The sequence below is a fragment of the Amphiura filiformis genome, chromosome 9, assembly GCF_039555335.1.
Source record: "Amphiura filiformis chromosome 9, Afil_fr2py, whole genome shotgun sequence".
Classification (NCBI taxonomy): domain Eukaryota; kingdom Metazoa; phylum Echinodermata; class Ophiuroidea; order Amphilepidida; family Amphiuridae; genus Amphiura; species Amphiura filiformis.
Window position 1 is genome coordinate 53,002,699 of NC_092636.1, and position 14,688 is coordinate 53,017,386.

Below are 14,688 nucleotides of genomic sequence, written 5' to 3' on the forward strand. Positions count from 1 at the left end.
AAGACAGTTGGATAATCAGGACCACGCCTCTCAAAGAAATCCACCACATGCTGCTGTGCAAAAATTGAGAGGTGTGAGAGATGTTGGGTCAAGTTCCGAGCTTTTCATCTTACAGGTGAAAACCTTGGAACATGTGTGATTGATTGTCCCTAATCAGATTGTACCCAAGTCAATGACACATACACCAAACACATTTTACTTAACAATTCTTTAATATTTGTTGGTGATTTACACAGTATAGGAAAAATACTGAAAAAATAGTGTTTTTTAGTGTTTTATAGTGGTAGAACAAGTTGTAATACCTCAGGCTACAATGCAACATTTTGTCTGTCTGATTGCTGAAACTAAAGTTTAACGATGTGCAACAAAGTTAAACTCAATTTGCCCTGGCTGAGAAATGACCGATCCCATATTTTGTTCTCTGGGTCAGAGGGCAATTGTTATGGCAGCGTGTTTGTTTACTTGACCCGGACCAATGGGTATTGTCGCCTTTCGCGGGCTTGGGGTGTGTTTCGTTGGTATTTTTCACTGTTGATTGGAAATCGGACATGACAACAACTAAATATTTTCTTTGCGATCCGCCAGTCTGATTGAATGTGATTGAGGATATTCGATAAGCTTAACTGCTGCCGTATCCAACCATCAATAGTCAACTCATTTTGAAATGCAATTGTTGTACACGTACACGACAGAACAGTTTTGCGGTATAGATTATTGAACTGAAGCTGATAAAATTATCAATCATGGGTCGGAATTCTTAGAAATCGAATAGACGGTCAAGTTCTAATTTGCGTCAAGTAAATCGGGCGGCGGATAATAATATGGACAGAAATGCAGATCGACAAACTAGATCACAGGCGCAAGCCATTAGGCGTCTGATGTCGACTGGTAATCGTGATAGTGATACCAACAACGGGGAGAATGGTGGTTCTGTGTCAAGTTCCCAAGTTCAGAACCGTGGACGAGGACGTGGTAGAGGGCGGGGAAGGGGCCGTGGTGGTCGTGGAAGTGCATCTACATGTACATTTGTAATGCTCCAGCGGCTCTAGGGGCCCCACCGCCAGAAGTCATTGCAGAACTTGAACAACAAGAACAAAATAATGAACAAGTGCATGTACAGCCAGACGCGGTACAGCAGCAACTGCATGGCGGTGGACAGGTTAATTGGTTCGGCAAACCTGGGTCCAGATGCGAGGGACTAGTTGGTAAAGTGTTGTTTCAAATGAAAAGAAGGCCATTCCCTACAACACTGATTGTCCACACCAGCACCAATGATATATTGTCTACCCCAACATGGCAAATCCAAGATCGAGTGCTACAGAACTTACAAGGTTTAAGAGAAGTGTTACCAAATACCAGGATAATTTGGTCGGATATTTTGGTTAGGTTGGGTTACGCAGAAGAAATAGTAAAGGGGGCTGGAAAGAAATGTCTGAGAAACATCAACAAGTATGCACATGGGGTAAAAGAAAGAATTGGGGGGAAACGCTCATATTGTAGTGCATTCCGGGAATTTTACTTCCTCTAGGCGTAATGAGCATGGCAGACCCATCTATATGTATGATTGTGTACACCCATCAGATTTTGGGCTCCTTGTTTTCAAGCAAACACTTTCGAATGCCCTAGTTCACTTCAATAATTCACCCCAGTCGATAGTTTATCCTCCAGGTGCGTTAGGGGAGGATTATTAAGTACTTTCATGTACATGTAATTTTACAACAAGGTGAACTAACAAGTTTAAGGGGGGAGGGGGGAGGGTTACGCAAGTTCCTTATAAATACAAGTAACTTGTGTGGGGTTTTGATTTATCTCTGATTTATTGATAATGATATATATGCACATATTATAGAATGTAACATTAATAATTAACAATTTATCCATTGTAACTTCAGGTCACACGCCTGTTGAGTCTTGGGCTACGTCACCTGGGAGCAGTTGACCTGTATTCACCCGTATAGTACCTTAATTTATTGTGATGTTCCAGCCATGATTTTGTGTGTTAATGATCAAGGGGTTTTGGGTCAAACGCCTGGAATTTAAGCTCTGGGTGATGGCCACCTGCGGCAAGTTTTGATCACGTGTTGTCGTATGGAAAAATTTATTGCGACATGGCGCTGCGATAAAGTGGTAGTCGGTGCCCACTGGCATCTCAATTTTTCTGATCTAATTTAAAATCTCTTTGCAACTCTGGCCATTGTGCCGCTAGAGTTTTGGGTTGGGTCAGTCACTCAATTTTGAGAATATCTTTTATAACATGGCTGAGTCATAGGTACAGGTGAGGGTCTGATCAAAGTGAAATAAATGGTTGTCGTGTTTGATTACCAACATGCAAGCAAAAAGTTGCGTCCTTGTGCTTTTTAGGTTCTCTGTCCAAGGGTAAAAAAGGGCACAATTACGTACACAGGTCTAAGCGCATTGCTAACAGACCCACGGCCCGATCGACAGCCTCATCCCCCATTTTTGTTTATCAAAACTGAGATTTTGTTATCAGAAGAAAGCTCAAATTTATCTCATTATCCCAGTGAAATCTAATGCCCAAGATATGTCTCGTTTAAATTGTGTGAGCAAAAACGTAGTGATTTGTGGTTACCACACCGGAAGTGTATGTACTATCCTATGGGGCATTGTTATACATGTTTCTGCTTCTCATATCAAAACCGCTGTAGCAATGCGAAGAAAAATTTGGAACGTATTGTTTTAAGGGAAGGGGTATGAACGTTTGGACAGTATTTATTGTGGGACATTAGAGCACATCAGACATATCGAATTGCATTCTGAATACAAAGAATGTCCTTCTGATATCAAATAATTTTGATTTTTTGAAATTCGCAATGTAATACACATTTTATGGCAAATCATTAAAAATTGATATTTTTAATATTTAACAGTACTTGAAGTAAACTTTATAAATCTGATGATTTATAATACTTAAAGTGTATGTAGGTGGGATGTAAAGCCGACGATCAATTGAAAATTTTGACCTTTCGTATTGAAGATATGGATTTTTTTCTCCCCAAAAACACCAAAAAAAATAGGTCTTTTGGGGAAAAAAATCCATATCTTCAATATAAAAGGTCAAAATTTTCAATTGATCGTCGGCTTTTCCTCCCAGCTACATACACTTTAAAAATATATCATTAGATTTATCAAATTTACTTCGAGGACTGTTATATATCAAACATTTGAAAAATATCAAATTTTAATAATTTGTCATAAAATTTGTATTATATCGTGAATTTCAAAAATTAAAATTATTTGATATCAGAAAGACATGCTTCGTATTCAGAATGCAATTGACACGTCTGAGGTGCTCTCATATCCCACAAAAAATACTGTCGAAACGCCATAAACGCTCATTCTAGATCCCTTAATGGCAGGCCTTAATCTAAGACAGAAAACAGAACATGACAATTTGGACCACGCTAAAGGTGGCACAGTACCCATGGGCAAAATACTTAAACCTAAATTGGCATCAACAAGGGATGGTGGTATCTTTTAAGGACTGTGTAAAGGACATGGGATAAACTTTAAGCTTACTTCCCCTTTGTTTTTGCCAATGTGGTTATTATTTATAAGTTCTTATTTTGCCTGGGGAGACCCCTTAGTGATACCACTGTATTTCAGGTATGCCCAGGGGTCAAACAGAAAACAAAACAAAATACTATTATTGATACAATATATTTAAAAATTAAAATGCATAGTATTAATATGATATGATGACAATATAAAACAATGAAATATAAATTATTCAGAAAGTTAAATTTCCATTTTTAATGATATATGTACTCACCCGGGGTCACATTCATTGTCATTCCTGCAGCTTGCGACTACTTGTATTAAAATCTGTAAATTAAACACATCCCAAAAATTGAGTAAGAAAGGGAATGTTGCCATACATGCAAAACTACATGAATACAGCTTTATTCCCCCATTAATTAATCTTATGATGACAGCAAGGTTGTGGGTTCAAACCCGCCAGGGCCAACATGGGTGTGTCCTTGGGACGGGTAAGACACTATCTCACTTGTCCCACTCTACTCAGACGTATAATGGGGAGCTGTTGGGAGTAGGCACCATACAGCACCATTATTGAAGGCTGCTAAATGGTGTGGCAACAGAGTAAATATAAAGCGCTTTGATATCTGTCTGATTCTGGATCTACGGCGCTATATAAATGCCTACAATAATTTACCATTCCTACTAAACGGCACACAATGACAGGGTCTATGTGATAATATCCCATCATGGGGTTGGGTGGGATACTGTTCATGTCTGATGAAAAAAAAAACCTATACTCATCATAACCATTCCCAACAGGATGGAGTTAGTGTTTGGTCTCCTAACATTTTCTATGAAAAATATGATACACTGCAGAACTATGCCACATATATTTTAAACTGCCTAATATCTATCTATGCAAATTTGACAACCTCAATAGAGTTAGCAAGCTAGTTGAAAACTGTTGATCCAATCTCAAACGTAGAAGGGTGCAAATGAACGGGCAAAAAAGTCGCCATTGAGATAAATGAATAGTTCAATTTGATGCAGCAACATTTCAATAGGTTCATGAAAAATAAAGCAGACCACATAGCCAGCAAATATACAAAACCTTGAAGTTGCTTTCTTGGATCCTGGGTAGCACCCTGTATCAATGTCAACAATATGTCAAGATATATTAGGCTGTGCCTAAAAACATTGTATGTGTGACATAACAACAATTGCACCTGTCTTCAATCAGTAAATGTACCTGTATCTCTATAATTTTTTTAATGTTGACATCAATTTTTTGTCTCCTCTGGGCCCAGCACATGACTTGGACTGGACTGAATGTGCAATTGGTTTATCCGAATCCCTGCTGGCTCTTGCACATTTGTCTCTGCGAGCTCAAGTCTCCTCCTGCTTTCAAAACAGGTGATTAGCTATATGGTTATCAAAAACTTAATTTACCCAATAATTGGTGGATTTTACAAACTAAGTGTGGATATGTTTGCGGCAACGCTTCAGCTACAACCGTCCTAGTTTATGCAATCCCATTCTGATGATTCACCAGTGGAAGCCAGAGGATGTTTAAAGACATTCCCACAACCCAATGGTGTTTCTGACCTTGTATGTCTGGCTTTTGTACACATGCTGGTACAGTTGATCATACCTTGCATTGGGATTGTGTGCAAATACCTGGTGTTTTCATCCTATTATTTAACATTCAAAACATCGAGACTTAGGAATAAAATTAATGCAGTGGGACAATATGAATGTTTCCTGTAAGAAAATCAAATATCAGTCATAAGTCTCAACTATAAACTCGTTGGCTGCAGTTTTAAAATTACCATTTTGTGTGTGTGGCAATGGGGAGTGGGGACTTTGCCTTTAAAATTAGGTTATATTGATCAAATTTCCCAATCATAGTGCATTGTAGGAATGCCTTTAAGCTTCCTCTGAGTGGAAGCAAAACTCTGAATCCTCTTTGGCAGTACTTGCCTTCAATGTAACTATTAATTAAATGCATCTAGGTTATTGATGATCAAATGATATTATTCTCTATTCACTTACGATTGTTAGAATTACGATGAAACATTTTGGTAAAATACTCTTCATGGTAGAACCTATACATGAAGAGAGAAAAAAGAAATATGATGGTATACGTACATGTATGTTAAAATTCATGGAAATCAAATCAAAGACACATGTAAATTACACATTGTAAGATATTTTTTGTCTACGAAATGATAATTACATTATTTTTCTTCTCCACATTTCTACCAAGTCTTGTTTTTGATTTCCATGATCAAAAAATATGTATCAACTGACGACCTGGTGGGGGCATTCATTTGTAAAAACTACAACTACTTTTAGAATGACTTTCAAGGAGACACATAGTATGCGTCCAAGCATTTGGCGTACATGTATTACAATATTAGTCAGTTGCAGTTGCGATATTGTGTCTTGCAGCAGCCTGGTATGGTACAAAGAGTTGGACCATGGATAAGGTATATTTGGATATGACACCTAGTCAAATACTTATACAATGTATGTAAGCCGCCATTACCCTGCCATTGCGTATCCTGGAACACTACCGTGATTTCTACCCACTGTATCGCGTACGTGCTCCGCGTTCAAGCAAGAACATTTCTTGTAAAATCGTTTCTTGCTGCATCCACCCTTATGACTTTTTCATGCACGGCTATAAAGTGTTTTTTTACAAATGTTGAACAGCTATTTTAATGATATTTTAGCCCATAATTTAATAAATACATCAAATCGACCAACAATCTCGCGATCCCGGCGAAGAAAATAACAAAATACTCTTTCAATCATGAGATTTTAACCTAAATTTACATGCCCTACACGAAAGACTTGGCAACAGTCTATTCAGATTCAGATATCGTTGTCAAGCTCAAGGTGATTGACCCGATGATTGACAGTCGGGAGCGTGTACTGTTAGCGTAGTCATGGTGCTGGACGCGTTAGGGGTGCTGGCGAGTGGCGACCATCGACTTTTCCAAGATGGGGCCTCCATGCGTGTACCGGGGGTGCTGGCGTGGAACCAAAACAACAGCGGGAATCGCTAGTTAAATCAAGCTGGGATAGAAAAGAACATGGGGATCAGTGAAATTTACTGTCAGGGGCCTGGTTGGACATAGTTACAGTGTGAATGGATGACTTTAATCCCACATACAAGTCCCACAACACAATTCACTCAACACAATCATTAATATGTAAGTCATAACTGAAATAATTAATCTGATCATTTGGATGGATTCAACAATCTCTGACTTGGCAAAAACCTGCAACCTTCATTGGAAGTATGGCTCTGCATTAAATGTTATTTGCCATAAGTATAACATGCATGTACACAACTGTTTAAACTTTTGCATATTTACAACATGAAATCATGATCACAGCACAGCACAGCATGACCTAGAAGTCCATATGGGGCTAGACTGCATTGCATTCCTTTTTTAAACAATTCATACCATTCCATGCATAAAACACAACACATCCACATCCCCAGTGACTGCCCTACCCAGAGAAAAAAGGACTGCACTAGTTGAATACGACCTGTGTGACCCACTATATCTTAACACATAGACTCAACCTCTTTCATCTCGAATCTGAGATGAATGTTAATGAAGTAAAAATCAATGTGGGTGGTAATCTTAACCAATAACAGACAGACAAGCATACATGTTTATGCATGTCCCTATTAACCCAACCCACTACACACGTGGTCCAGGTGGGTAGCTCTATATCTGGGTCAAGTAACATAAACCACAGGATCTGTACATAAACAACAAAGGTTGCATTTTTAATGAGATAGCATCGTAGTTCATTGTATAGTCTAAATACAGTACGGTAGACCATTTTTCTCATGGATAGATAGCTGTTGGATCAGAACAGGATTGGTGGATTTTCCATTTTGGGATTAGAGGGATGATAAATTTAAATGGTCTACTACAGTAGACTAATATGGGGCCTGTAATTTTGATTTTTATTTTATTTGCAACTGCTATAGGAAACTGAAAACACTGTAGAACATACGTATGTTGATCAATGTTAAGCGCCAGCCCTGCTAAATAAGGCCAAAAAAAGATTGTTTGCTTGTCCTCCACAACTTTTTTAGAATTGGGTCGGTCGGTCGGGATTAAAAAAAAAAATTCATAGCCAAACATGACTGTATATGCCCCTTTAATTGGCTTAAGGCCCTTCGCACTTGATTATTTAGTTTAAAAGATTTTGAAAAAGGGACGAGGTGACTTTTAATTTTTTATTATCTTTTATTTTCTTTATTTAGTTTGAACTATTACAATACAAGCAACTATAGTTTTGACTAGAGCAGGCATTTAATTATTTCACAACAATATTTGATTTTATAAATAAGTGAAGTGAAGGTAGAGTTGTACTTTTTGTTTATTCATCATTAATATCATTATTGTTGATATTATTAAAGTCAGAAAATGGCAAGTAGAAGTAGTTGAAAGTTATTCTAAAGGAGAAAATTAGAAATAAAAATAAAATAATTAATTATTTTGAGATTTTCAATTTTGAACGTGGGCAGTAAACAGGAAACTCATAATTAAGTGCGAAGGGCCTAAAAATTAGCCCAAATACATGCAGTTGTGAATTTGGATATTTCTGTATTGTATACCACTTCATTCATAATAAAAACAATTTTGCATCAGAGAAGGATGAGTGGTGAGCAATAAATCAAGTGTGTTCTCAGTCCCATTCACATCTTTCCTGGTAGGAAAATTCACTTTCTGTGACAGGAAATTATCATTAATAATTTGGATCAATGAAGTTTGGAGTTCACCTCTGGGTATCACTTCCTCTTCACATGACCAATCAAGATTTGGGACATTGAAGTCCCCTCCTAGGATGATGTACGCAGAACCAGCACTGCTGTTTATTTTAGCAAGACTATCACCAAGACTTAACAGAGGGTCCAACCCTGCATCTGGGGGTCTGTAGAATCCTCCAATCAGGACGTTTTGGCCAGGTAGAGAAGCCTGACACCACAACAGTTCTGTGTCGTCATCAGTATCAAGATCGGTTCTCTCAAAACAGGGTATATCTTTGTTTACTGCAACAAATACGCCACCACCGTGCGAATTCCTGTCTTTACGGAAAACTTGCATATGATCTGGAAAAACTTCGGCGGAATTGATATTATCATCCAGCCAGGATTCTGTACCGAAAATGATATCAGGATTCTCAAGTTCAATGAATGATTCAAGGACAGCCGATTTCCCTTTAATGCTGCGACAGTTGACAACGGCAATGCTGATGTTATGTCCATTGCTACTGGGTTTACTTTTAACATTGGCAGAGTTTTGTCTGACATTGGCAGAGTTTTGTCTAACATTGGCAGAGTTTTGTCTAACATTGGCAGAGTTTTGTCTAACATTGGCAGAGTTTTGTCTAACATTGGCAGAGTTTTGTCTAAGGTTGGCAGAATTTTGTCTAATATTGGCAGAGAATTGTCTATCGTTGGCAGAGTTGTGTCTAAAATCGGTAGAATTTTGACTATTGGCAGGGTTTTGTTGAATATTGGCAAACTTGTGATGACCTTTCCTGTCGGCGATTGTCCAACCATTCTCTTGTTTCTTCAGAAACAACGGGTCAACCCTTTGTGATTTCCAACCATCGCCATCACGGGTTAACTTGGTGGGGGGGACTTTTTTGACACCCCTGGGACTGGATGCACTGAGTGGATACGATGGAACACTAACTTCAAGTTCAATGTCAGAGTCATCCAGGGATGATAAACACTCAAAAGGGTTACTGAGGATGGAGTTCAAATCACTATCCTCGAAAAAGGAGCTTGCAAAATTAACAATGTCGCATGTTGGACACAACCAAATTGCATCAGGATGGTCATTATGGTACCGGATGGAATTATTGAGCGTTAGAGCAATTGAAGTGAAACCATGTCTCACAAGTAGAACACTGAATAGAGTCTTTAGCAGCGAGTAACCACACATACCGCAGGGCCACTTGGGTTTCCTTCCACGCCTTGATCTCACGAGTGGTCTGGGACTGGCTCTGATTACACACGCCATTAATGCCAATGTTATTGGTATTGATATGATTTTCATTGTCAAAACTAGCCACTGGGGGCCAGGGTTTAAATTAATATCTCCAGCGAGCAAATTAACAAGGAGGAAGAGGGCAATCTTCCCTGGGGTAGCCAAGAAAGGCGTGGCGCTCATAACAATACCCTTCCCGCATACGGGTTAGCACTGCATGAATGTGAAACTATGTAAGGCTCGGTGAAATTGCACGGATAGTCTATAAAGTTCAGCGGCACATCAATGTCAACAGGATTGAAAGTTGAGTCAAAAAAAGGAATGATCCTACCGTTTATCTTCCGGTGTAGTCCTGAGTGTCTCACAGTAAGGTACAATGCCATACAAACCAAAGAGTATGATCCCAAGAATCTCCCACGGCGATCCAATGCGAATAAAAACATGGTGGAACCGGTCAGTTAAAATTGAAGCAGTAGGCTCCGTCACGATTAAAAATTGCACACACTGATGAGTTGAAGTTGAATCCAGGTTAAAATGTTCAAAAGCGTCTAAAAGTCCACAGTAAAATAACACATCAAAATTGGTTAAAAATTGGGTGGATGAGTTGTAGAAAGTAAATCTGCAAGCGATGATGGAATCCCGAAGTAAAACAACTCGGTGACGCAGCAGTAATTGCACAACAATGGTATCCACGTATCCAATATGATATCAAAACATCCAATGGCGGGAAAAATTAAAGTCTTTAAAATACAGCTCCAGTGGTCCAAAAATTCTCCAAAAGTCGTCAAAACGGTGTCGAATAAATAGCGGAGAGGGTAATAAGGGCAAAAATTTGGAATAAATCGAAAAAGTGGAGAATAAATTAGAAAAATTTGGTGTAAAAGCGGGAGCTCGAAAAGTGCGACCACTCTCTCTGGCGTCTCTGCTTCAAGTAAGTACAGCCGAATACGATGGCGATTGCATCAAAAATGTAACTAAAACTGCAGCTGCACTTCAACAAAATTTTAGACTCTTCAAAATACCTTTACTCAAAAGATTAAAAAAAGCATCCAGGCAACTCATCAAAACATTAACAGTCAATAACACTCATGAATCCAAATTTCAACATTAACAGAAATAAGTTAATAACATTCGTTGCGAAAAATGTCAACGAAGACTGACCAAAAATGAAAAGCGACACAACACACTCAAAAATCAAATGCGTAACTATCCAAGCTGTGCAAATTCGAAGCTCAAGTAACTCTCCCCGGGAACTCTCCCCAGGGCCAGGCCCAGATTTTTTTCTTGAGCGCCTGACTCAGCTCAGTCAGAATATTACATCATGTATTATCATGATTATTGCTTTAAAATACAAACAAACGTACATCTTGGTCGGAAAGCAGTGTCCGTCCCCGTACGCCCCTCGACAACATCTCATGCCATACAATTCCGAAAAGTTGACAGCCCCTAGATATAAAATAGTAAAATTTACTGCTTTTATAAACGTGCATGCCGAATTCGACAGGCATGGAGTGATGGACAAAACTTTGCATGCATTTTTTTCCGATTCCAGTACATTCTGTGGATAAAAATTCTTAGCATCTATATGCATATTTTTTGTTTCTTTACCTGGATAGTAATTAAATATATTAACAAAAGGTCCATTACAGGTTTACACGCCTAAATTCCGTTCTGTGTCTGTAGTCTTCTACCGTGCGATGCGCGCGACGGGAAATTCCGTGTTTTTTATTTTGGTATTCTGGGACTAGGTTCGATCCTCCAGTCCTCGAATACTCACGCACGGCCGCTGCAACGTGAAGGATTGCAGGATTGTTGGTAAGAAAAGGCGCCGCCATTAGAGGCCAGAAGGATTCAGGCTATTCTGGGACTGGGACTGTACACACGCGGTCCAGATAGAAAAAACGCGTGTGAGCACTGATTTAAATATTAATGTCGTGATGTCATAACCTCTCTAGTTGTATCAAGGAAATTTTAGGAGTTCTGAATAGGGGGGTTAAAAAGTTTTTCGGCACGTAGAGGGGGTGTAATTTTTTTCGCGTATTAAACCAGACTCAAAGTACATTTGATCCAGTGTTAAAAAATTGTCTTGTCTATAACTTAATTTTAAGGCAGAGGATGATTTAAGGAAGCCCCATCATGCACTGTAAAAGTGTTATCACTAGAGTTTCAACTGCCACTTTACTTTTCAAATCCCATTGAACTCTGTGCAAAAGATGTTGTTTTAGAATTGCCCGTGTGTCATTATTACTTGGTCGATTTCAGATCTAAAGTGATGTATACATGAAGGATAATTCACACCTTCTGTAGATAACATAAAATGTGAAATCGACCAACTTTATGAAGGTGTTTTTATTGTAAATATATCTGTCCAAATTCAAATTTAACCATGCACGTGTGTATGCAGTGGGCGGGCAGTGGTGTCATGTTCACTCACACAGCTGTGCTAACCGCAAGACTTGCTGGGAAGTGCTTAAATCATCCTCTGATTTTAAGGTTAGTGTCAGTTCTTTCTGGTCAGCTCTTTTTCACTAAAAGCTGCAATATATTTGCTCATCTTTAGTGTTGACAATTTTTACAATGTTTCATGTAGTACATATTATTAATTTATTATCACTGATATATAATCATGTTGCATTGCAATTATAGGCGGAGGAAGCTTGGAGAACCGGGGTACACGCCCCCCTATTTTTTTTCCATGGGGACATCCCTAAAAATCCTAATAGAAGAAAAAAATAAAAAAAGCAATAATTGCCATGTGCAACTTTTTTTATCACATCGAAAAGCACCATGTTTTGGGCCCAGGTAAAATTGGTCCATCAATTAGCAAAACACACCATTTCGGCAGTAGTGGTGTAGACAGGGGGCGGAAGGAGCCCCTTTTCCATCCAAATTCACCCCGATCATGGGCCAAAATAGTGTAAAATACAAATACATTGTCACAATAAAGGCATTTTCATCCCATCATAAGCGAAATACACAATTTATCGATTTTCATTACCTAAATCATGTAAATCAATATTACAAAATAATACTTTCATAAGCGATATACACAATTTTTGCACGCTTTTTGTCCCAATAAAGCATTTTTTTGGAAGCAGCCAAAAAAAATCGATTTTCATTACCTAAATCATGTAAATCAATATTACAAAATAATACTTTGATGCAGCTTTTGCAAAAGTTCATTCTACAAATCATATGTTGTGAATGAGTTATGTACGTTTTACAAAAGTGTTGTTGTTTCCGCCCTCTTTATAACATAATTCAAGAACCACATGACCTACAAAAGTATATCTGTGATATTTCAATTCTTCTACACTCTCAATTCTTCTTCTTCCTTATAAGTGCCTCCCTCATATGTATGAGTATTATCGCACTGCGTACAGACAAGCTGTACTTATTTTTTACTCTGGAACCTAGAGTAGATGAGTGTATTTTGAAGTACAGTCAACATGACCGGGATGATCCCCTGCTCTTTTCGAATAGCCTGTGACGTTCTTTAACGTGCACACTACATTAATGTGAGAAATTATGCATGTACACGGGACCGACAGCTTAAAGTGCCCTCCGAAGCACTAAGCAAGTAGAGTGAAGTGTCTTGCTCAAGGACACAAAGAGCCGGACCTGGGATTCGAACCCTTGACCCTTGGGTTCACAGTCCTATGCCTTAACCGCTAGGCCACGCTCTCCTCTTCTTCTACACAGCCCTGATCAATGCAATTTTTGCCAAAGCTCACTATACCATTCGCAAGATGCTGTGAACTACCAAATCGCAACAGTTTAGTTGCTAACCTTAACAGGGTCTCCCTCAACAGAGAGATCAAAACCAATAATATTATCCAGCAGAGCCCCGCCGCCCCCACACCTGCCAGGGGCGTAGCAAGGGGGGACAGGGTGGACGAAGTCCATGGGCCCCGAGGGTTTAGGGGCCCGAGCAAAAGCAAAAATGAAATAAGGGCAAAAGAGAGAAAAACACCATGTAACCAGTCTAATGAAGTGCAGTCTATTCTCAAATATATTGACGAATTAACGAAACTAACCACAAAAGCGGTTGGGTTTGTCTTAGTACCAGATCTTGATGGGGCCTCTGTAAGATTTGCCATAAGGCAATTGAGGTTCAATAAAATTCGTCAAAATGATACTCTTCCAATTTAACATTTCCATTTTTGTGAAGGGGCTCCTATGTCGGAAAATTATAAAATAATTATTATTCCATGCATGTACAAAATAATAATTAATGAAAAACGATTTAGTAAATTGTCTTCATCACCTCCTAAATTTTTCCATGGGGGACGTCCCACCCCCCCTAAAAATCTGAATAGAAGAAAAAGTAAAGCAATAATTGTCCTGTTTATGGGTACATGCCACCAAATAGCTTTCCATAGACTTTACGTGCAAAACAGGGGTCACGTTTTAGGCTATAAGTCGAGTTACGTCTTACTTTGAAATATATATTTGATATCATTTTAATCAGAACAAAATTCTGCATAACATATCTGAAAATGACACCATATTTTAGGTCTACTTTTTGAGAAAAATAGCGCTATATAAAAAGACCCGATTTTCCCGTGTTTACGTCTGACTGCTAACCGCGTTTTGACCTCGTGTGTTCATGCGCTCATCATCGTAAACATCACTCAAATTTTCGCGTTTTCTGTTCAAATTAGTAGGCCTAGAGATCACATTCACAAGTTCTAGCAAAACACGATTTGCAACACTAAAATTGTTAATATTGTACCGATTTTGCACATTTTTATGCAAAGTTGGGACTATAGTCGTGATAAACTTTTACCGGAAACCGCTTCACACGCGGATTTAGTGGTATGAACCCTTGAAGAGGCTAAAACATCGTTTTTAGGCCTTGAAAATGATTTTGTTATCTTTTTCACTACATTTTGAATTGATTGTAAGAAATTTTGGGTTATTTTCTTTCATACTTTAGACAGGATGCCGATTTCAAGCACAAGCATGATAGCCGACAATTGCCATTTTTCGTCATTTTGATGCACATGAATAGGCTACACAATGTTTGCTGATTTGCTATTTTCATGAAGATATTAATTGATGTTAATAGTAAACGTTCTTTGAACATCTTTTGCAAGTGCATAACTTCAAAATTAAAACATTCTCAGTACCTGCAGAATATTTAAAAAGACAAGAAATG

The 14,688-nt window shown here is 38.5% G+C and overlaps 1 protein-coding gene across 1 annotated transcript in view; it reads right to left on the bottom strand.

Moving 5' to 3' along the window:
• The window catches only part of LOC140161157 (uncharacterized), a 47,756-nt gene extending 36,516 nt beyond the window's left edge, over positions 1-11,240 (bottom strand). The window contains exons 1-3 of the mRNA XM_072184590.1: positions 11,136-11,240; positions 5,551-5,603; positions 3,791-3,843 (exon numbers count right to left, since the gene is read on the bottom strand). Of these exons, the coding sequence (XP_072040691.1) occupies positions 3,791-3,843; positions 5,551-5,595 (98 nt within the window). The 5' untranslated portion in view covers positions 5,596-5,603; positions 11,136-11,240. The remainder of the gene's footprint in view (positions 1-3,790; positions 3,844-5,550; positions 5,604-11,135) is intronic.
• Between the last annotated feature and the right edge of the window lie 3,448 nt (positions 11,241-14,688).